Source organism: Drosophila navojoa, chromosome X, assembly GCF_054131105.1.
Source record: "Drosophila navojoa isolate 15081-1374.11 chromosome X, UAZ_NAV_1.0, whole genome shotgun sequence".
NCBI classification, from domain to species: Eukaryota; Metazoa; Arthropoda; class Insecta; order Diptera; family Drosophilidae; genus Drosophila; species Drosophila navojoa.
Genome location: NC_142895.1, coordinates 21211494 through 21236573, shown reverse-complemented (window position 1 = coordinate 21236573; position 25080 = coordinate 21211494). Strand labels below are relative to the sequence as shown.

General features: G+C 41.0%; 3 protein-coding genes across 6 annotated transcripts in view; 1 reads left to right on the top strand and 2 right to left on the bottom strand.

The window, feature by feature from the left end:
• The window catches only part of RhoGAP19D (Rho GTPase activating protein at 19D), a 54130-nt gene extending 41511 nt beyond the window's left edge, over nt 1–12619 (bottom strand). For 2 of the 3 annotated variants that reach the window (XM_089264885.1, XM_089264887.1), the window contains exon 1: nt 11979–12619. The gene's annotated coding sequence lies outside the window, so the exon portion shown is untranslated. The remainder of the gene's footprint in view (nt 1–11978) is intronic. The other variant, XM_089264886.1, reaches the window with a different exon arrangement.
• Nucleotides 12620–12990: 371 nt separating this feature from the next.
• Nucleotides 12991–21122, top strand: Tak1 (TGF-beta activated kinase 1). Its single transcript, XM_018108850.3, has 9 exons — nt 12991–13449; nt 13517–13816; nt 13886–14065; nt 14839–14974; nt 15039–15220; nt 15286–15690; nt 15757–15805; nt 19692–20251; nt 20317–21122. The coding sequence occupies exons 1-9, from the start codon at nt 13381–13383 to the stop codon at nt 20521–20523; spliced, it is 2088 nt and encodes a 695-aa protein (XP_017964339.1). The 5' UTR covers nt 12991–13380; the 3' UTR covers nt 20524–21122.
• A 73-nt stretch (nt 21123–21195) lies between these two features.
• LOC108656648 (kelch-like protein 26) lies at nt 21196–24353 on the bottom strand. 2 transcript variants are annotated; one of them, XM_018108852.3, is made up of 4 exons: nt 23513–24350; nt 22625–23450; nt 22181–22546; nt 21196–22115 (listed from the first exon to the last, which is right to left on the bottom strand). In XM_018108852.3, exons 1-4 carry the CDS (start codon nt 23624–23626, stop codon nt 21655–21657), a joined length of 1767 nt encoding a protein of 588 aa, XP_017964341.1. In that variant the 5' UTR covers nt 23627–24350; the 3' UTR covers nt 21196–21654. The 2 variants fall into 2 exon arrangements, with proteins under 2 accessions (XP_017964341.1, XP_089119980.1); XM_089263854.1 differs by having other exon boundaries at nt 22181–23450; nt 23513–24353.
• Nucleotides 24354–25080: the final 727 nt, after the last annotated feature.

Sequence of the window (25080 nt, the reverse complement as noted above, 5' to 3'; positions counted from 1 at the left end):
GAGCTTTCACATGGTCTAATGGTGGCAAAGTTTTATTCGAAAAACTTTATGAACATTTCGACTTAATAACAAAGTTCACAAAGAACAATTGCATATAAAACCCATAAATTGATGTTTAGATATACATATATACATATATATATGTATATATAGATATATAACATTTCTACAACAAATATTTCTACACTTTACCCCTTGCTGAAATAAATGCAGCCAATGGGTATATGATGGAAGAGCAAATGCGAAATGATCAAATATTTGCCTATATATGAAATCTCCTATAACATATGATATATATAGAGTCGATAGTGATCTTATGGATATATCGAAACTTGTATCGATGTATATGCCAGCCATATAGAAATTTTGACCTACAAGGCATAGAAATCGGTTTCTAGGGTATCTCGCTAGCTGTTAGTTCCCAGCTGACCATGACCAGGGCATGAATTGTGCACGAAACCAAACGCAAAATAAACAATGTGTTTTATAAGTAAACAGTAAACAGTTAAAGGAGAAAAAAGATATTCTACGCACGGTGCGCGAGCGATATATATTAAAAAAAAAACCCAGAGCATGAGCGACTAGCATATACCCTAACTCTAAAGGTATTGCTTGATATTGCAATAATATGTTCCATCACTCTAAGCTCTGGGGAATATATCGATCAATCTATACAGCTGCTAGAACGGAGTTTGCAGGCATTAGTAGCCATATAGTAGCTACATAGATCGATCGATATAGTCCCCAGAGTTGAGAACACTTCCATACTTTAGCCAAATCCATATGACAAATTCTTTCTTTATATAACTAAATAATAAACTAAACTGATGAATCCACTAACATCTACAATAACCCGTATACCCCGCATATACTACGTTTTTGGTTTTGAGTGCGCTCAAGGTATAATTAGAAATCGATGGGCGGAGACTCGAGTGCAGGCGGTTCGGGAGCACTGCGGACCCCGATTCGCTGCTCGAGCGTGCCGCAGCAGTACCAAGGCCCTGGAACGACCCCAGTGCAAGTTCGAAGCGCGCGAGCGAACTGTAATTGATGTAACAGCAACTGCACAATGTTCACAAATAATAATAATAATAATAATAATATGATTGCCCAAAAGACCTGCCCCAAAACTATGCAAAAATTATAAAATAAAACTCTATATAGTTTTTGCCAAAGCATTTAAATTGCAATTATTCCAGGCCTTTGGCCAATTGAGAATAGAAACAACAACAACAACAAATACAAAATTGAAGTCGTATCCACAACTTTGTTGTTTCTATGTGCCATGTTTGTTGCTGTTGTTGTTGTTGTTGCCTTTGTAATTGTTGTTGTGCCCATTGACATGATTTCGAGTTCAATTGAAGTGAACTGCGAAAATGGCGAGAAACAAATGCCATATACAAATACATATACAAATACAACAAAATATTCTTTAATAGGCAAAAGCACACTTGAGCGAAAAAGAACAGCTATCGTCGAGTCATCATAGACTATATGACCTCGTTGACATAGGGCCTGAGAGATCTTTTCTATATGCTGAAAGCGCGAGAGTTTTCTATTACAGCAAACATTAGATATAGTAAGCCGATTTTATGTAGCAAAGCTTCTATCTGTTGTATACGATATCTGTTATAGCAGTTCGATAGTTCGATTGAAAAGTATCGCTATTTTTGTTTGCTGTTGATTAAAATTTTATAGTCAAAAAGACATTCAAATAGAGGCGAAATTTCATTTCAAGTTAGGTTTATGAACAAGGTATACAAAACTAGAAATATCAGCTTGATAGATGATGCTGATTATGCACCATATATACCCTTTAGGTTCTATTAAATCATCATCATATCATTATATTCTATTTCATTGTAGAAGATCTTTATCTACACGAATATCTGTACTTTCTATATAATTAATCCTAATTGTTATTAAGCATCTACTGTATCTTTGTTAATAATAGAACCCTTATATCTTTCATTTCACAGCACATATAATTTCATTGCTCTATATCACTCCTGATATTATTGCCAATCAACTGAAAGCATTCGAGCATTACGCAGCTATTATCTAAGATTAACTGTGTGCAGCAATTGAGAGAATTGAAACTCACTTGAATATCTTAAGATATGGAACATAATTGGGATAATGCGTTGCCATCATTATATGAATACCTTAGAGCTGCTAGAGGGCTATGGGTTGATTAATAGTTAATAAATGGGATTAAAAGCGTTGTTCACTTGGGAATTAAACTGGTTTGCTGATATAGCTGCTCTCAAAGCGTTTGATTAATGTTGGCCAAGTTACGAGGGTGAAATCTAGCTGCGGGGGTTGTTGCACTGCCGCTCCAACCCCAACTCCAGCTCCAGCTCCAGCTGACAGTTAGTTAATCACAACGACTCGCTGGCCAATAAAATTGTCAAATCATTCCGTTTAACGCATTAAAGTAAGATATCGAAAAACCTCCGATTGCAATCGAGAGTCGGAGACTGTGGAAGGGGGGTCTGTCTCAAGTGTTAACGGTACGTTGTTGCATAATAAACGGAATACATGTACATGCAGTCTATATATGTATATGTATGCATATGTATGTATATTTAATTTCATAATGAAGACCCTGAGTACATACGAGTGCTCACACCAATTGAATTTGCTATAACAACCCCCCAGGGCAGGGGCCGACGCGCACTGGGGGTGGCGGGGTGGCGTGGTGGCAAGCCCACAAAGCTCAACTATCCATAGGCAACAACTCCAGGCCGGCCAGGATTGCATCCACTTTAAAATTTATTTATGAATGAAAGCCCAGCTGCCTAAAAGGGTGGGTCAACTTGTGTTCGGCTCGGTGGTTCGATGGCTCGGTGGGAGTTTTGAGGGGCGGCGACCAAGCTGTGGCTGAGTGCCGCACATTTAAGGGTGGCTTAAAGTAGCAGCAAGCTTATGGCTTGCATTCGTGTTGGTGGTTGCTGGCTGGGTGGTTGGGTGGTTGGGTGGTTGGGCGCGATGTGGTATCCAAATCCCCCCGGCTTATGTACTACGCCTATGCAAAGTACATTAATAATGAGTGTTAAAATGCAATCGAGACGTATTTGACGAAGGGCGCGCTGGGGGCGGCAGGGCGACAGGGCGACAGGGCGACAAGGGTTGCATTGGGCAAATGCATTAAATATCAGTGGGCTGGTGGTGGGCACTGAGATCCAGCTGGGAGCGAGCGCTGGCCAAAAACAGTTAGCAGATAAGCTTTCAGACTGGAAAACTGGCTTGAGCCGAGCTACTGGGCAACAGCTGGGCCAGCCATCTCTCTCGCTCTCGCTCTCGCTCTCTCCCTCTCTGTCTCTCATTCTGGGTACAGTCGACGCGTCTGCATGGCCCGCGGGCATTGATAAATTGGATACAAGCAAAAGCGAGCTCTTTATAACTCTCTGTTTCTTCAGCACACACACACACACACACATATAGTCTCTCTCTCTCTTTCTCTGTTTTACTGTTTGTCTCGCTCTCTTGTGCAACGCGTCGAGGCCACATTCGGTTCAATGCAATTTGCAATTGCAGCGAGCTAAGCCCCAAGAGAGCAAGCAGCACACGGCCACATGATACACAATGATGCATAAGCAGCAAGCAACAACAGCAACAACAGCAACAACAACAGCAACAACAACAACAACAAGATACAGACAAACGACAATAATGATGACGATGATGATGATGAAGAAGAAGCAGAAGCTTCTGCTGCTGTTGCAATTGTATTTAGCAACATTGGCAATGGGGGCGAGCGAGCGAGAGACACAGCTCTGGCTGCATCGGGAGTCAGCTTCAGCTACGGAGTAAACAGTTCAAGGACCAGGTAACCCAGGCAGAGAGCCCACAAAACAGGCCAGCTCAAGCTGAGGCCATAAACCGGCTGCGAGCGAACAGTTGAGACAGTGAGCATACTGTGAGGACGCAGGCGCATCAATACACACGCACACACACACACACTTATATGAGTGCGCGCGCGAGCAATACATATTTCATAAAGACGTAAAAAAGCGTTGCAGATGCTGCAACTGCAACAACAACAGGCAACAGACAACAGACAACAACAACAACAACAACAGCAGCTTCAAGTTCAGCTTTGAATCAAGCATATCCCAGTTGCAGTTGCAGTTGCAGTCTGTCCCGTTGATTGCATCCTCTGGCAACAAATAACACTTTCTTGTTATTGTTGATGTTGCTGTTGTCGCTGTTGTTGTTGCCGCTGCTGCCGCTGCTGTTGCTGCTGCTGCTGTTAACTGGCAGAAGTTGTTACATTGTCAGACAACGGAAATTGCACACATAAAATGTCAAGTCACAGTCAAAGCCAGACTCGAATCGCATCGCATCGCATCGCATCGATTCGATCTCGAATCGACTCCAATCGCATCGATAGCCGGGAACACACTTAACGCCAAGTCATTTGGGGCTGGGGGAAGCCTTTAAAAGCGTGCAGCGTATGCGATTCGAATGCAATTGGCAAATGCTTTTATCTATTGATTCGTTTCAAGTAATTTCCTGTGCAGAGTTAACTTAAGTAGAAATCAAAGTGCTTGAAAGCAGCAGATGATGATGATGATGATGTTGATGTTGATGAGGATCATAATGATGATGTTGCTAGCTCAGATTAACTGTGATGGCTCAAGCAGCGATATTAAGCTGATTGCGAATGGTCAAAGGGGATATTCGCAAGGCGAATGGGATCTTAGTGTGGATAAGGTATAAGGCAGGGAGAGAAAGAGATAGAGAAACAGATGGAAATTGAGAGAGAGCGAAAGGAACAAAAAGAGAGAGAGAGAGAGAAAGAGAAAGTGAGATTAAACTGGTTCTAAATAGTTAAGGGGAACATTTGCTAGCCCAATGATTTCCTTTGATATACCCTGTAACATATTTCTTATAGTTAAAGTGACAATGCAAATCGAACGAGAGACCAAGAGAGAGAGAGAAAGGGAGAGAGAGAGAGAGAGAGGGAGAGAGAGAGAGAAAGGGAGAGAGAGAGAGAGATAAGATAAAAGTATTAATACGGATATATAAAAGTCGAACGAGAATTTCTATATGGGTATTCCTACATACTCAATGCGAATGGGCAAAGAGAAAGAGAGAAAGATAAGGATAAAAGATAAATAATCAAATGGAACATTGGCCAATCAAATGCTTTCTGTCTGCATACCCTATATCTAACTCAAATTCTACCTAGAATATGTACTGATCCACAGTAGTCAAAAGAATTTTTAATATCTCTGTATAGCATAGTCATAGAGTAACTTCTCCAGTGAGACTATATCTGCTATAGCTTCATCTGGCCTAAATTAAATCTAAATTTTTTCCTGACATTTTTTCAGTGTAAATACGTATTGTAAGTCCCGTATTAAAGCCGTTTCGTTTGATATCTATTTATAGATTGAGTTACATTTGAGACACAAAAATTTGAAGAGCTTTCGGTAATTCGAATTGTTAGAGTTGCATGTAAAATATAGGGTTTCCCCACAAGGCCACGGCCACGAATCCCTAACATCCCCACCATTTGGCTGTCTCCGTTTCATTTTCGTTTCCGTTTCATTGTTGGTTTTCCTGCTCCCTTTTGACACTTTACTTTCGACAATATCGATCGATGTGTTGAATGTGCTGCTTCTTGCTAGTTGATGTGGTACTCGTGCTTGTTCTCTATGTTGTTGTTGCTGTTGTTGTTGTTGTTGTCAGCGTCAGCGACAGTAGCCACAGTTAACAGTAGCAACTGTTATTGTTGTGGTTATTATTGCTGTTGCTGTTGCTGTTGCTGTTGCTGTCGTGTTCTCAAGTGTTGTCCTCCAACGCATTTACGTTTTGCTGTCATCTATGCACACCTTACAGCACCCACACCAACCCAACCCACCCCAGCTCACCCGAAGAGCTCTCTTTGTAGCTGTATTTGTTAATTTCTGCAGTTACTGCTCTGATTTTGATGGGCCTGATGATACTCTCTCTCTACTCTGCATTATCATATCAGTCGTAACTTGTGTAATTTAAATGCGATTATCTTCAAAATTTTATTTTTAATCTTATTAATTTGCATATGTTAATAACCAATTCTCGAATTCCTCTGCAAAAGTCATTATCATTTAGTCATAGCTCTAAATACTTGACATTAATATGAAGTCTTCACTCTTGAAGATTAATCAAATAAAAATCATATATTAATGGGGACCTAATTTGATATCTGTGACAAAATTAAAGTGGAAATTGACATAGAATTGACAGCTTAATTCTCTTTTTAAATTTATTTATTTAAATAGAGAGAACTTTAAGCAGAGGTTTTTCGACAATGACATTGAGAAATTGGCTTTACAGCTGTCTGCTGATATATTCATATTAGAAATATGTACATACATATATACATATATATATTTATGTCTATATGCATATTTGTAAATCTAATGAACGCACTCAGTATCCACTTGTGTTCATAGCACAGAGCACGTGTCTGCCAGCACCGTTAGACCCATCTAACCCACCAACTGATGGCTCGACCCTGGACTCTCGTTTGCTGACGCTCCCACAGACAATTGTCAGATAATCACAACGCTCGAGTTGATAATAGCGACGTTGATGAGTTGAAGCAAGGTGTGAGGAAGACAGAGAACGAGCCACGGGAGAGCGACAGAGCGAGAGGGTGCAAATGGGTGTGGGTGTGGGTGTGGGCGCATGAGTATGCAAAGGGTTATGAGGTCGGTTTTATGTTGCGCTCCCGTTCCCGCTGCATTTCCTTTTGGACTCTTCCGGCCTAGCGTGAAACGTAATCACGTTGACAATGCCTCGGCATGACTTGACTTGACTTAACTTGACTTGATTCAGCGCCCGGTTACCTGTGCATATTGTCCGCCCAGGTCTCGGATTGCAGGTCTCAGATTGTGTCCGCACACGCACTCACACACACACACACACACACACACACACACACACACACACACACACACACACACACACGCACACCTCTTTGCCTCCAATCCAACCATCCTGTCCAAGTTATCATGGTTCATGCTCTCTTCTTCTTCCTCTTCTTCCTCACTCATACAGTTTTGTGCAATTTTAGCTTTGTTTGACCGGCTAGGCAGATAAGGCAGCTGATTACGCCGGAGTGCCCCATTTGTGTTTATTGGGCCGCGTTTATCACTGGACACCTTTGCCCAACCACAGGAAGCTGTCCAGAGCCCAGCTCTTATGCAATGATTCTATCTGCAAACAGGTTTCACTGCGACACTTTCCAGCAAATCGTACCCCCCCCCCCCCCCTCGTCCCCTCGTAAACAAATTACTGCAGTAATTATTAACAATGTTTGTCTCCAAATAAAATGCAGTTACAGGTATTTGGCTAATCAAGCTGCTTAAATTGTTAAAAGATTTAAGAATTAAGGAATAATAATCACATAAATTTCATGTGCTGTAAATATTGGAATTATTTACTATTACCTTACTAATATTGGAAGTATTCACACTATATTCCATTTTTATAATTTGTACAAATCTTTAATGGCATAAAATTTTAACAAAAAATAGGTATTATTTTTCATTAAAATATTTTGAAATATTATTACTTTTTTCTCTAGTCTAAAGGGTATTTATTCAAAAGGTTTTTTTTTTTCTTACATTGCTGATATTCGTTTTGCTTTGCTTTTTTCGATAAGGTAAATTTCTAATGAAATGACGAACTTTGGTTGAATAGACGCTTCAACGGAACTGTGGCAAGTGCAAGACATGACAAGTGCTTGAAAAAAAAAAAAAGCAATCGAGTCAATAGAACAGACTCAAACACACACACACACACACACATGCGCATGCGGAGACAACTGACGATCACCGGAAATATGTCAAGAACACCAGCAACAGACAAAAAGAAGCATAGGTATCTTAGAGGGCAATGCCTGACTGGCAGATACCCTGACTAATATTATAAAGTAAGTAAGAAAGTACATATTAGCTATTTTAATAGTTAAACATGCCTATAGTAAGCCCATATAATATACATATATACTATAGTTAGTCTACATATAGACAAGAGTGATATATCCAACTAGGGAATATATCTAACTTCTGCAAAGTCTATATGGAAATAGAAGATATTTCGAGCTATGCACTGACTCAATAATATTATATAAAAGTCTCACTTTAGACTGGAATGGCTGACTGACAGATACCCCGATTTCTACACCGAATTCATATTTTAATATATTCCAGCCTGCCATAGCGAGCCAGTACAAGTGCGGAAGTGCCCAACTAGAAGATAGCTTAACGCCTAGCTGAGCTGCTGCATATATACTCGGATATCAATGGAAATATAGAGAAAGCATGACATGAATATCACAAGCTATTGTGCGCCATGACAAACCTAATTTCATTGTGCAAAAAAAAAAAAAAAAAAAAAAAAAAAAAAAAAAAGTATGCAATATATTTCAATGTTTTTTTATTATTATTATAATTTTGTTTTCGCATTATATCGGTATTTTTATCGCAGCCTAAGCCCAGTTGTTGTATTTGTAATTTGCTGTGCGCTCATGGGGCATAGAGTGCATGTGAGGTTATGTCATCATACCTTTATCGTGCTCTTCAGTCATGCAACAACAAGCAAACGGCGTGAATGCCAACAGAAATAGAGAGACAGCAACAGCAATACGAACAACAATAGCTGTAACAAATAGTTAGCTCTAGTATTTAAATTGTAGAACGTTGTAAATTTCACGCTCCTCAGAGACAGTTGACAAATGGCCAACAAGTGCAACTGCAACAACAACAACAACAACGACGATGGCAAGAGATGTGAGTAACTGGACTGGCAATCAGTACCAATAGCAGCCGCCAGAGGGCGACAGCAGGAAGCTAAGTCGAGGCTATTGGTAGAGTATCTTGGTGGGATTTTTTGTATGATGGGAAGTATTATTGATTTCCTTAATGCCTCAGAAAGGAATACCCAAAAGACTACTTATAATTTAATCGAATACTAAAATATATTTGATTATGTATGTAAATAATATTTAAAAATAATTATAGATTTTTTATTATTAATTATAGATTATTTATATTAGCCGCATAAATAATTATAATTGATAATAAAATTTATCAGAAGAATATTAAAAATAATATTTACATTGTTAATATTTTATTAATTCATTATTTTGCTTTTATCTATTTATTTATTTATTTAGCATTGTTTGTAATCTTTTACTGCTCCTTTATTTATATAGCATTTATGCAATATCATTTGTATTTACTATTATTTTATATTTATTCTGCTTATACTTATATGATCAACTTCCTATTATGCATTTAATCTAACTCGACTTCTTATAGATAAGAATAAATGAAATATGAATAAAATCAGCATTGGCATAGATAACGTAAAAAAGTTCACTTTTAAATATATATTCATGGGTATTAGTAAATCAGATTTATCAGTATATATATAGTAAGAGTATTAGCTTAGTTAAACTCAATTATATATTACACACAACGAGCATAGAATTACAATTATTATCACATGAGGTCGAGTGTAGTTGGCCAATACACAATAATAACGGCCAACGACTGTTAGACAGACAGGCAGGCAGCAACAACAACAACAACAGCAACAGCAACAGCAACAATAACAACAATTGCAGACAAATCACGATTGTACGAAACCACCTTGTTGTTGTTGTTTGCATTGTTGCTTTTGTTGTTATTTGAATTTGACCAACACGCAAGAAGAAACAAAAACAAGCCGAAGTGAACAATTTGAACAAGTGACTGACCGATAGATACCCTAATCTTATCAAAAGATATGCAAAGCAGGACTGAAAACTTACTCAAGGAAGAGCATTTAATTATTGGAACTACTGGAACTGCTCTGCTCTTAACCATCTAACTGACAAAGCTAAGGTAAATCGTATATATTCAGTAAATTTCTTTGAGTGTACATAGGAATTCCTGTATAGAGAGATGCTTCCATATAGTCTTAAATAAATAAGCTTTTAGTTTTCTTTTATATGTCTTTACACTTCGGGATACCCTTTTCACACGTACAATTAGTACAGGGTATTAGAAATGAAAATAAAAACCAACAGCTAACAAATTATATTAACAATTACATAAAACCTTGAAGCACAGCCAATACAAATGCATACATACACACACACATATGTATACATATATCTACATTATATATGTATGTATATAAATACGGTTTGGATTAACGGAGCCTGGGAACTAAACTGTCTTCGAACCAACAACAACAACAACAACAAAGCCAGCCGAAGACCAAGTGGATGAACGGACGATCGAACGAGCTTGCCTAGTTGCTTGATTAACCTTCCTTCTTGTTATGTTTTATTTTGTTTTGTTTTGCTTCTTTTTTTTTACTTTAACAATATTTGTTGTCGTTGTTGTTGTTGCAGCGCGAGTTCAAGGCGCTTTGCATAGGAAATGAATATGCTGGCAATTACTGCAGCCAATTCGACCACCACCACCGCCAACAACAACAGCAACAACAACAACAATATCATGAAAGGGACACTGACTTACCCCAGCTGAACTTTGGAGCATGAAATATGCACAGATATCGGCACTCTTTTAATCACATAACACCTATATATACCATACAAAATATATATGTATATACTTATTTATATATATATGTATATATGTATGCATATAGTACTACTGCTATTGGGTTCTTTTGGTTTATTCGTTGTATCTTTTTAATTCGTTTTGGTTTACATTTCGTATTCCTAATTACGAGATGAGTATGCAAAAGCATGAAAAGAGAAGGGACGTTTTCAGGCCATTGTTATTTATGACTTGAAGCAGAGAGTTCGTGAGTTCTGTGAGTCATGGCTGATGAGCATTCATTAAATATACATATATCAGTGGATTAAGTACTATAATTGTACTACAAATATATATACAAAATTATTGAAATTAATTATAGTTAACATAGAAGGATTTTTTAATTTATTTGCCTTTTATCTACTTCTCTATGCGAGAGAGGGAGACAGCTGTACTCAAGTAGAGTCAGCAGCGAGCACCAGAGAAGAGAGAGAGGGAGAGAGAGAGAGTGCAGAAGGTCGCAAAAGCAAATTTGCATATGCCCTTGCTAACAGGAATTGTGAGCCGATCGCAAGAGCGAGGCAAAAAGCTTTAAAATGCCGCTGAGGAACAAAATGGGAAAAAAGCAGGAAGACAACTTTCGCTGTTCATGTACAAACTCGAAATTTGTGTGTGTGTGTGTGTGTGTGTGTGTATGTATGTATGTGTACGTAAACGACACCAACAACAACAACAACAACAGTAGCAGCAGCAACAAGAATAATGTTGAACGTAACTCCAAATGCAACAAAACGGGAATGGGAATGGGAATGGGAGAAACAAGTGAAGTGGAGTACATAAAAACGTTTTTGTTTCTTTCGATTGTTTATGTTAACATCAAGACGAGAATACATTTAAATAGTGTACAAATAAACAAAAGATCAACATAGTTTAAAAAAAAACACACACACACACACAGATGAATAAAACATAAACTGCGCGACTAGCAGATACCCTGTAAACAATTAGAGAAGGGATGTTTACTTGTATTTTTGTTTTGTTTTAAATACCCAAGAAAAGAAAGCAGTAAAATGCAGATAACTGTATCAAGATTAAGTACTAAACAAAATCTTAGCAATGGGAATTCTCTCACACACACATGTGCAATGAAGGAGAGAGAGAGAGAGTTGCAGAGTAATATTTGGTAGCGATTCCTCTTCCTCACGCATAAAAAATACACGCTCACATCCTAAGCAAAAGAAGAGAGAATGTGGACGAGATGGAGATGATGATGAGGCTGAGACTCTCTTTGCTCCTTCTTCTTCTTCTTGTGCTTTGGTAACTATGTATTTCACTTGAACTTGTTCATTTTCAATGAAAACACATAAGAAAACGATTCAAAAGCAACAGAAATTAAAAGAGAAAAAAAAAAATGAAAAAACAAACCAAAAAATAAATCGAGTTTTATGTGCGTCTTCTCGATATGCAAACTTTGCAAAAGTTTGACATTTCGTTTTTTTTTTCACCGTTGCACCATTTGTTGTTGTTTCTGTTTGTTGTTGTTATTGCCGCGGTGACACTGGCGTCGGCATCAATGGCTGCGGCGACGACGACGACGACGATGAAGGCGGCCGCACGAGCATTAATTGGCGGCGTCGCCTCCAACACTTTGGCAAAATCGTGGGGCAATGCTGCTTCTTCTGCTGTTGTTATTGCTAGCTACTGCTGTTTCTTCTAACCACCACCCCCCTCACAACCGCACAATTTTTTCTTTTCATATATTTAGACGCACTTTTTTACTCGCCTTTTTTCTTCTTTTTTGCTACAAAAGCAAATTTCACACACGCACACTTTCGATTCGGATTCACGCGGGCCACAGGCAGCACACTTGTTGTAATTGAGGCATTCGATTATTGTTATCACCAATGTGTGTATACTTTAGCACATTTAACTTATTTGTTTGCATTTGCAGTGTGTAATACGAGCGTAAAAAAAAAATAACAAATTATGGTTTTTCTTCTTGTCCGAAATTGCATCCGCTTGGTGAGCGAGCGCTTGAACGTATGAGTTAGGGATGGATAAACATATCGATATGCTGAGTAAGTCGATGCCCAAAATTGCGATAGACATGTTCGTAAACGATATGTTCTTAAACATCGATTAAGCTAGGGATGAATGCATGATTATTGCAACAGATATTAATCGGCAGAATATTTAATATTTTTATTTTAATAAAATCATATCTGACGACTAAAATTTTAGCTAATATAATAATACCTTTTTTTACCCTTTTATTGATGATGCACTGAAATGTTTATAACTAATATTATTAATAAGCAGAAGAGGATTAGGTGGCATATATTATAAAATTAAATAGAAATGAGTGATGTTTTTAACAGCCAGTCTCTTGCCCATCTACAACTGTCTCGATTTTTGTGGTGTCAATATTTAACTATCGATAGCAACGATATTCGGAGGTCCCAACCACTAGCCATACAGCGACAAACGAAGAGGCCAAATACGAAAAAAATGCGAAATATTTGTTAAAAAAGAGCACTGAAGAGGCCAATTGCAGCTTAAAGTGATTATAGAAGTGCAAGTTCCTTGTTCCAGTTGCCAATGGTGTTGTTATGGTCAACGGCAAGCCCCGCAGTTAGCCGTTAGGAAGATGTGCGCAGCGATTCATTGCTGGTTGACATAAGCGAAGGCAGGCTGCAAAACAGATCCAAAAACAATAGCTAACAGTCGGAACTGCAACACAAACTTGCAGCAGAAACAGCAGCCAGCCTCTGGAGCAGCATTATTGAATAGCAAGAGCAACGAAGTGCGCTAGCAGCAGCTGCAGGTGATGGCCGCCTCGTCGTCAGATGCATTGCAAACTATCACTGTGGACTTCAGAGAAATCGATCTACGCGAGGTTAGTGTTACTCCAAAACCTTCATAATATTTTATAACCAATATGATCTTCCATTCCTTACCCATAGAAAGTCGGCCATGGATCGTACGGTGTTGTGTGTAAGGCCATCTGGCGCAATCAGTTGGTTGCCGTCAAGGAGTTCTTTGCCAGTGCCGAACAGAAGGACATCGAGAAGGAGGTCAAACAGCTGTCGCGAGTCAAGCATCCGAACATCATTGCGCTGCACGGCATCTGCTTGGCCCAGCAGGCGACATACCTGATTATGGAGTATGCCGAGGGCGGATCTCTGCACAATTTCTTGCACGGCAAAGTGAAGCCCGCCTATAGTCTGGCCCATGCCATGAGCTGGGCACGCCAATGTGCAGAGGTAAGAGGAAGCACATTGATATCCATCCTAAAATGTGAAGCAAGTACAATATGTATTATTTTTATACAGGGTGTCGCATACCTGCATCAAATGACGCCCAAGCCTCTCATACATCGTGATCTGAAGCCACTTAACTTGCTGCTGACCAACAAGGGGCGCAATTTGAAGATCTGCGACTTTGGCACCGTGGCGGACAAGTCCACCATGATGACAAACAATCGCGGCAGCGCTGCCTGGATGGCGCCTGAGGTGAGCTGGACTCGAATGCGCTGCGGTTTTTCAAATGCAGCACTTGCAATTTCCTTGCTTTCTTTCCATCAGCCAGAGATTTCTCAAGCGTAGGCACATTAAGATTAATGCTATAGATATTTTATAATAGTTTAAAGGTCAGGTTTTGGAGATCAAAACTTATGATAGTTAAAGCATTATACAAATTTGGACAGACTGTCTGAAAGCAGGAGATTCCAAATAGACAGCTAGACATTTATGTTTCCTTCACTCTCGATAGATGGACTTGGGCGAAAAGCATTCTATATCTTATGTTTCAACTAAGATAAGACTATGCTAACCATTTGTGAACACTCTGCCCTCAAAAGTTTTTGGTGGACTTTAAATTTATATTTTAAAGTAGTCAACAGCAATTTTAAAATATTTTCAAACTTTTTTTTAAAGAGAACATTCGAATTATCTAGCGTAAAGCTCATATAAGATTCTGAAAGTCTTCACACATCATATATCACTTCATTGTCAATAGATAAAAATAGGTAAAAGGAAAGCATTAATATAATTTTTTAACTAACGAAAAATTAATAGCTTAAATTATGAGAGATTGTGTGAAGAAGTCTCGTTTACCTAATATATCATATTTGTATTTTCTATTGGAACGCGTGGAATAGTCTTTTATTTGACATAGTGGAAATATAAATTTAATATTTTAAGACTTTTCCCAAATAAAAGACTATCATACACATTGCCTAAGATAAAGCCTAGTCTTAACTGTTTATATTGCCCTTATCCCAAAGGTATTTGAGGGCTCAACATATACGGAGAAGTGCGACATCTTTAGCTGGGCAATAGTGCTGTGGGAGATGCTGTCGCGGAAGCAGCCCTTCAAGGATATTGACAATGCCTACACCATACAGTGGAAGATCTACAAGGGTAAGACAAGCCAAATTCAGATCAATTCGAATGCGTTAATCATAGTTAATTTTGACTATTGCAGGCGAGCGACCACCTCTGCTGGACAATTGCCCCAAGAACATTGAGCAACTTATGACAGACTGCTGGAAGACAGTGCCCGATGATCGGCCGTCAATGACCTACATTGTGGGCGTAATGAATGAGATTATCAAAGACTATGTTGGCGCCGATAAGCCGCTAGAGTATGCGTTTGTCAACCAACAGGTGAGTCGGAATCAGCACTTACCCAATGCGACAGCTTCACACGGATTTAAATTCGACGATTGCAGATTGTGACCAAAGAGAGTGACGGAACGGTGGCCGCTCAATATGATAGCCAAAGCTATAGCTCCAGTGATATGAGTCTGGCGTCCACACAGCTAACGCCCACCAATGCACGCGGCACGGCGACTGAGATCGAAACGGGTCTGGGCACTGGCTCCAGCAACAACGAATATACCTCATCAGAAATCACGCCCACCAACTCGGGCCAACTTGACAATAATGGACTGTTCCATATGAGCAGCAGCAATCGCTGGGACGCCATACCCGAGGAGGACAGCAGCGAGAGCCAAAACGATAGTTTCAATCTAACCTCATCTGCCGAGGCATCGAAGCGCTTGGAAACCATACGCAATGGCATGATACAGATGGCCAGCAGGCCAATGGAGCAACTTACGCTGGACGTTGAAGCGGTACGTCAAATCGAGCTGAATTTATATACATTTGATATATTTATTTATAAATTTCTTAACTTGCAGAATGGTTTCGACTTGCATCGCAGCGAGAGCAGCCGCAGCAGTTTGCATGGTGAGTTCCTGAGTGCAACTATTGTCATTGATGTCGTTGTCGTTGTCGTTTTCGTTGTCGTTGTGGCTGTCGTCTGATTGTCTGTGCGAGTGAATCACACGCACATTAGCACGCTCTTTTGGATGAGCACGATTGCGGCATGTAAATTTGTTGTTGTTGTTGCAAATAGCTCAGCGAATTGTTAGCTTGCATTCTGTTGAGTCTCGCTTGCTATGTGGCAGCTGTTGGGGTCGCTAAGATGACGCATCGTCAGCAACAACAACGACAACAATAACAATATTACCAACACTTAATCGTATGTAAACAATGCGTTCACTATCTCGCTTTAGCCCCAATGTTTTCGTATTTTAATCGCTCGATTTTTGCTTAATTAGTCGTTGCGTTGTTTTTATTATGCAAAAACATTTTAAAGCATTTTGCAATTGCCAATGTCTCAGGCGGCCAACTTTATAAATATGCGATGCGCTCATACAACAACAACTACAACAACAACAACAGCAGCAGCAACCGAATTTCAATTGCAAATGCAATGCTGCGCTCGCCTATTGAATACCCGCACCAAAGTGCAATCGAGACACGAAATAGAGCTGCTAAAAGTTCAATTTAAAAATGGATAAATATTTTATTTTTTTTATATAATATTTAGATAAAGTTAAGCAGACTAGCAAAAGATGATTTATATACATGATTTCGATTATTCTAAATCACTTTAAATATGCTCAGCAATTTAAAAGTACTCCTGGTATAGGGCATCTCTTAGTCAGAAACCTTTCATTCGATTGCTGCATACCATTCTCTTTTACAACCTGTATATTATTTACTTGATATTACATACTTGTATATCATTTAGTATATACTAAATATATATAAATATATAAATTGACATTTCTATAGCATTTACAAGCATCGTTATGAATGAATCACGTTCTAAGTATGATTTTACATAGGAATCGTATAGAAAAGAGTTTAAAGTAGTTTTTTTTTTTTTTTTGTCTATTTTATGTGTTATATTGACTGACTAGTGAAACACCTAGCATAAAGGGGACTACTACATAACAAATATTTAAATGCATATATAATATATGTATAAACCATTATTAACAGTTTACTCGAGTGTAAAATTTAGTTTATCATATTATTATGGGTTCCTCATTGTTTAATCTATTGATCTTAAGTATGTCCCCTCATTATCTTTACCTTGTGTCTTCAAATTTTAGGCCTTAATTAAGTGTGAAAATTGCAAATGATGGCATTTAATTTAACCGCTTTTTTTATACATTACATTACATCTATTATTATTATTACATCTATTTCATTCAATATTCCCTCATTATTTTCATTTAGAATATGTCCATGTCTTAGTATTTAAGTAAAAAAAAAAAAGTATTTGGAAAAAAGGATAAAGAAAACATGCAGAAAGGGTATCTACCAGTCAGGCACTGCCTACTGAAAGCTGTCTCTCTTTATAGCTCGAATCCTCTTGCAGCCAGGGCATCTGCCAGTCAGGCACTGCCCACTAGAGCACTTATCTCTGTTAGTCTTAATAGCGAAAAATGAACAATGTTTATTAATTCACTTGACCTTTGAGCAAGACTCTTGATGTGCAAATGAATTCAGAGTATTATTTCGATGTTTCGCTCATTTATTTAGTCATACATCTCAAGAATATCTCTTCACTATATTTATATTGACAGTTCTCGAGATCCAACAGCAAACATGTTTATTAGACAGAGAAGAGAAATCAGTCAGTAGGGATCTAGCCTGGGTATCTTCCAGTCTGGCAAACAGTTGTCCTCTCTTTCCATCTCTTAATAGCTCGAGATCTTTAAACAACATTGTTTATTATCATAATATTCACTTTGGCTCTTCGCAACATTCATTCATTGATCGCCAATTCAATACGCCCCATTGCCAATAGAGTATATATTTTAGTCATTGCTGCACATTTTGCACAATTATTGTATTATTGTATTGTGGATTGGCTGACTGGCTGGCTAGATGGCTAGCTAGCTGGCTGGCTGGCTGGCTGGCTGGTAATTTCGGGCAGATTTATAGCCCTGCCATGCATCGTCACCACAGTCGCCTCCTTCGCTAGAAAACTAGCAACAGAATGAGAATTATAACAAAAACAACTAATGGTTGCGGCATGCCAAAATAACGCACACACACACACACACACACACACAGAGAGAGAGAGAGAGAGAGAGAGACATGACGCGCGGCTGGCAGAGTAGCCTGCCCCACTGCCCCAGCCACTGTGGTGTTGGCCAACTCGCGGCAGTCAACCATATTGACCAATGAGTCATCACTTTTATTTCGAGTCTATATACATGGGTATATAGTGCAGATATAGACTCATAGATATATGTATATATATGCGTGTGTGTGTGTGTGTGCATCAATAAATGCTAGCAGAGCGACGGAAAACAAAATGAAACATTTTCATTTTAATGGGCACGGGGACGATATCATCACGAGCCAGCGATCGTTGAAGATGAATTTGAATCTTTTCGTTCTTTGGGTTGGACCGTAGTTCACATCCTCAGAGATCTATTGCTCTCTCACATTCTCTCAGCTCGTCCCCTATACCCATCTCTCCCTCAATGTTTGGTTGAGCAGGATCTTGGGCGAAGTGGGGGCAAGTGACGGGGTACGGAGGCGACGACTGCGGTCTTGGGGCGTTGCCGTTGGCATTTATCGCCGCGGAGATTTCCCAACCACATGCCAGTCGCATTATTCACCCGCGAGTGCTCGGCACAAATGCCCATCTGCTCGATATGGCAATGTTTAGGTGTAAGCAGGAGGAGTCGATGATACATGCAGAGCTGTTCTCTTTTCTCTTTTCTATTCTTTCGAATAGTACATAGTACTAGTGGGCCCCCTCCCCCAGATGCTAGATGCTCTCCTGGCAAATGTCTCTCTATGTGTGTGCTCATCTCGGCGAATTTCGCCAGCTGCTGGCGCTGGCCCGCCCGAGCGGACTGTGTGGCCCGCCGTGTGCTCAGTCTACGTTTGGGCACCGTGCTGTCTTGAGTGGGCCGCAATGTTACTGCAAGTCCGTGCAGCGTGCAACGTTCCAAAGATCGTCGATCGTGGTTGTCAACGCCGGGCGTTTTGACTAAATACGCCGCATAAATCATACGCCCCGTTGGCCCGAAGTGAGGCGGCCGAGCACAGCCAAAGCAAATATTATGAAAATCTGTGAAATTACTAAGAAAAGCGCCAAGAAACAACAACAACAAGATAGATAGAGGGAGAGGGAGAGATAGAGATAGAGGAGAAGAGACAGAGAGAGAGAGCACGTCAGAGCGAGAGCGTCGGAAAAATTGGCTTGAAAATGTTTTGCTTGATGTGTCTGTGGTTTTTACTCTGATTTCTTTCATCCGATTTTCCCAAGAAAAACAAGCAGTGAAAACATACGTCATCACAGACACAAACACACGAGAGAGAGCGAACGAAAAGTGATAGAGATAGAGAGAGAGAGAGAGAGAGTGGGAGGGCGGACAGGATTTGTTACACACTCTGGAAATAATTTTCGTGTGCGCCGTTTGTCATCTGTGGAAATAAGTTTGTGCACTACAAAACTCTTCAGTTACACCCTTAGGCGCTGAAACGAAAATGCTCCAGTTGTCCACATAGAGGAGCGCCTGGGCAACGACATTATCGAGTTTCGAACTAGTCTAGAGAGACTTGAATCGATCAACATGTGCGATACGCGCGCCCTGATTACCACCAAGCAGACGAACGATCTGCACAGTTGCTGGATCATTTATAGTATGTGAATGCAAACGAGACGCTCTCTCTCTTGATATATATGCACATATGTTTGACTGGATTCATATTGAAATTCTATATAAATTTGTCCATTTTGCTCAATATCTTACAGCCAAAAGCGATGGCCGGGAACGCTTGACAGTGACGGACACGAAGCCGGTTATCATGACCAGCAGCAGCAGTAGCGGCGGCGGCGGCAACAACCCCACAGACCTCACAAACAACAACAATAATAATCATAATCATAATCATAATCATAATCATAACAATAGCTCTAATAACAATGAAATCTATTCATCCAATGGACTGCTCAGCCACGCAGCCAATGACAGCGTCGATGCGAATGCCGTTGCCGTTGCCGTTGCTGATGTGGATGCGGATGTGGATGGGGATGCGGATGAGGATGGGGATGGGGATGGGGATGCTGGCTGTGGCTGCACGGAGCAGTCGTTGGCCGAGATTCTCGATCCCGAGCTGCAGCCAGAGCCGCCCATACCGAACAATGCCGAGTCGCAGGCGATCTATAGGGATCATCGGCACATGGCCAGGGAGTATCTGCGCGTCGACACGAGCCTCTACTATGCGCAGGACTTCAAGGACAAGCTCATACTGCAAATGGATCGCATCGAGCGGGAGCAGAAACAGGAGATATTACGCAAAATGAAAGACAAGGTAAGCCAAGTGAAGCCAAGCATTGCCATTGTCTTTCTCTAATCGAATTCCGTCCCTGTCCACAGGAGAGCCTGCAGAGCCTCTACAACAATCTGCAGCAGCAGTGGGAGAAGCTGCCTGGCAACCGACTCGCGCCCACTCATCCGCGTCAGCCCCCGCCAGTCGTCAGCAGCAGCAGCAGCATCAGCCAGGAGCTGCCCGGTGGCATTGCCGCCGGCGATGCCGTGGATAACGATGGCTGGGTCTTCATAGCGCCGCATCACAACACATAGCTTTCGCGTGGATTCAGTGCTGGGGAATCCGTCTTAACCAATAGCTGTACTGTACTTCCAACTGTATTTGTTTTACATTTAAAGCAAACATTTTAAGCTGTAGTCGTAACGCGTAACTGTAATTGTAATCGTGCTTAAGTTTAGTCTTTTAACGTTCTCTTTTCTGTTAGATCTGATCTGTCTATATATATGTTCATATATGTCTTGTAGACGCCTAAATGTCTAAGTATCTTTTAGCCATGTTTCTTGTTTCTAGCAATCTAAGATTTTATTGCTGCGCGCATATAATTGTATATAGCTATATGTATGTATGTATTTACTGTGACAGTCCTGTGCATGTATGACGACCATATGTATATATATATATGGTATTATAAACATATTTGCCCACCTCAGCTGTATGCAAGTACTTCATTTAACTTATGTCCATCATCAAGTACATTCAACTCGAGCTCACAACGAAATTTGTTTTTACTCTGTAAGCAATAGTCAAGGTAGCTGCGAATATGCGGCAAATTCTAACTGTCCTTAAGTATATAATTTATGGAAATTGAAAAAAAAAATATACATGTCTGTCGCGCTCTTATGAACTAAACCAATTTAATTGTTTTATTAATAGACAATCAAATCAATTGATATATATATGTATATAGATAGATAAGTTCAGGTTGGTTTTAGTTTTTACACAAAGTGTATTTTATTTTTTATAAATCGTTTTCTAAATAATTTTCTAATAGTTAAATATTCGAACGTTGACCTGCTATTAACAATTTTTTTTTTTAGTGGCCTTTGTTGGCACATTTTTCATCTCTGTACAGCTCATAAGCGCAAGCGGCGATTTAAAAGGTTTTCTCTCTCTCTCTTTTTCGACTTCTATATCTATCTCTCTCTCCCTCGTTTTATATATACATATATATGCTTTTCTATACATGTATATATATATGCAAATGTACATATGTTGTATGTATATATCACTAATCACTATTATATATATATATATGTATATACATATATATAGATGTGTATAAATTTCGGTGTGTGCGTGCGTGTGCGTGGACATGCACTGGCAGATTATGCTATATAAATTGTCGCGTAAATTCGTCAATGGAGGCGCACTGTGAGACGGCGTCGCTAGGAGACACAGCTGGGCACGTACATGGTCACGCATGTGGACTCCCAGACATCGTTTGGCGTATCCCACGAGTCCTTGTGGTGCCACCACTTGCGGGTGTCCACATCGTAGGCCATTGTCTCCGAACTGGCGCGATCGATGGACTCGGTCGAGTCCAGGCCACCCACAAAGATGATGGTGCGACGCATTGTGGTGACGCCGGAGTAGAATTTGGGTGCGGGTATTTTGGTTTCCACACTCCATGAATTGGTCGGTATGTCGTATGCGTAGATGTGCTCCACGAGGACACGTGACTCGCGCATGGTCTCGTGCCAGCCGCCGCAGGCGTAGATGCGATTGTCGATGGCCACCAGGACGTGGTCGCAGCAGGGCGTGGGCATGGGGGCCAGCTCCTGCCAGCTTTCGGTCTTTGTATCGAAGCACCAGGTGCTGGCCAGTATGGTGGCCAGGTGTATGCCACCTGTGAGCAGAGAGCAAAGAAGGCAGTTAGCATACGGAGGGATGGGTCACAGCTCGGACTCTTACCAGATATGTAGAGCTTGTCGCCCACCACGACGCCGGCATGCTGGCTGCGATTCTCCTGGAGGCTGGGCATATAGGTCCATGTGTTGCTGACGACGTCGTAGCGCTCCACATTGGACATGCGACGCAGTGCGTCCTCGGAGCTGTCCTCGTACTCAACGCTGCCGCCGACTGCATACAGATACTGCTTGCCCACGGCGTTGAGCGAGAAACGGCAGCGATCCAGCTGGATGGGGGCTATGGTCACCCAGGAGTCGCGCAGCGGACAGTAGCGGAAGCCAAACGGATGGATGTACTCCTTCAGGCAGACGTCATAGGCGCCGCCCACTATGAAAAGCTCATTGTTGAGCACGGCTGTGCCGAAATTACCTGTAGGGTGATTGATAATGAGAGACAGTTGAAAGAGGCGGAGCTGATCCCGCTGGGGATGACTTGATTGCTGCTCACATTGATCAATGTGCGGTATGGCGGTCAGCTCGTACCACTTCATTTTGCTAGTGGAGAAGCACATAATCTCATTGGTGAGGCCCTTCCACTCGAAGCCGCCGATTTTGAGGAGGCTCAGCTCCATGCCGCGCATATTTGTCGGTCCCTGGCCTAGTCTCAGGCATAGATCGAGCGAGGCGTTGATGGCCTCCTGGCTGATGCTGGTCTCCTGCACCTTGGCCAGATACTCCTCGACCAGCGAGTGGTTCTGATAGTGCAGTGTCTTCATTTCCTCAGTGCTGATGAATTCCCATTTGATGAGGCGCAACAGTTCGACCAATGCCTCCTCCTTCAGCTGCAGCTCGAATCCGTAGCCGCACAGCAGACGCACCAGCTCCAGTTCGGGTATGTCGATCGGATAGTTGCAGGAGAGTATATAGTGGAGCTGCTCCAGTTTCATTTCCTTGAAATCGCTGGTGGTCGCAAACTCCTTCAAGTGGGCGCAGATGTAGCGATAGGCGCGCTCTGCCAGCGCGAATTGGCCATAGATCTCAGCCATGCTGGCGATGGCCAGACAATTGTCCATGCTAATCTTTTGCTCCATGAAGACGGTGCAGCGATCGATGACCTCCTTCACCTGGACATGGGTGGCTGCGGCGAGCGTCTCCTCCACATTGTCCACGTTCAGCTCCAGCAGTGATGTGTATATATAGACTATGATGCGGCTCATGGCCCGAGCCGAGACGCCGTACAGTGTGACCTCCTCCTTGCGCGACTCAACCATGGCACAGTCCGCGAACATGGCGCAAAAGTAATCGCTGCTGGCCGCCAGCACGACGCGATGAGCCTGCACAGAGATATATGTAGAGATCAATGCATGTCTAAGCTAATATTATTTGTGGCACGCACCTTGAAGCGATGCCCATCGACGATGAGCGTTACGTCTGTGAGCTTGCCCTGGGAGCGCAGCCTGTTCAGGCCGCGCAACAGGCTCTTCTCAGCCTGCGAGACGGTTGTGGACATCGTGAGGCTCGCTTAGCAGCAGCAACGGGACGAGCGTTCCACTGGATCCCCCGGACCTGGGCCCAAGCTCAATGGGATGGCGATGATGGTGATGATGATAGTGATGACAGTGATGGCGCCTCAATCCAATAGCATGCTCCAGTGCGAGGTGGGCAGCGACTCTCAATTGGGCTACGGCGCTCCAATGCACACACACACATATATGGGAGTCAAGGTATGTCGAAGAGAAGAGAAACCAAAGGTAATCCAAAAAAATACTTGACTAAACTAATGGAGTCTCTTCAGCTGGGGGCGAGGGCGACGGCAAGCGGATTGCGATTCGCGTTTGTATTTGATGTTTACAGTAAATATCTCGACCAGCTGTTGCCTTATGTGCATGCGCAACGTACATACATATGTATAGACATGCATAAATACGTATGTATGGATGTATAGATAGTCCACTTGGTAAAATAATGAATATTGTATTCCGTGGAATTTCGATCTTGCGCCCCTCACAGTCCGCTGGGCCTTTTATTGTTGAATGTATATGAATATGAATTTGTAAGAGTAAATGTTGAATATTGAGTGCTTGTTTTCGAATATGTAGTTTGAGAACTGTTACAACTGTCGTCTACATCAAATATTTCCCCCGAGTATCTTTTTCTTTTTGTATAGAAAGTGTGCGCTTGTTTATAGGTATGACAGTGAGCGTTTGTTTGCCTGTGTGTGTCAGTGTCAGTCCGCGTATATCGTTGTATATCAATAGTTTTAAGGTGTTGGATAACGCTCCGCCGCTGCGGCGAGTCGTAAACAGCTGAACAGTGCTGCATTGCGGCATTTACCAACACACCACACACCTCTTGATATCTGCTCTGCTCTGCTCTGCTCTGCTTTGTCAATGAAGTAAGCGCTGATAGGTGGGCTTATCTTTATGAACACGGCAATTCAATTTATTATTATCAGATTTTGATTTTGACTTTGATTTGTGTGCGTCCGCACTTGAGCAGTATTATATACACCCACATATATTTTTATAGGTATAAAAAATGCACTATTGACTAATAATAATATGCTAATATAATTTTATACTCTCTTAAAAGAAGTTTTGCTATAAAAAGACTAACGATGTAATATTGAAAATAATTGGTTGCAGAATAATTTGTACTCTATTCCAAATAAATGTACATTAGTAAATGATAAATTCAACAAAAGCCTTGTGCTGCACAGTGTAGTTCCGCTATGATTAATATTTGCCTTATTTATTTATTTTATTTTTAATATTATTATTATTTGAAAGGCTGCAAGATCTGTGGCATTTGAATTTAACTACATTTTATCAAAATATGCCATCCACATTTGTTCACTGGATGGCGCATTAGAGTAAGCTTAGAGAAAAGTTTCATTTATTTATAAGCTCCCATCCATGGTGAGGCCGTCTTCGCTGTTATCGCAGCTTTTTCTTGCATTGAACG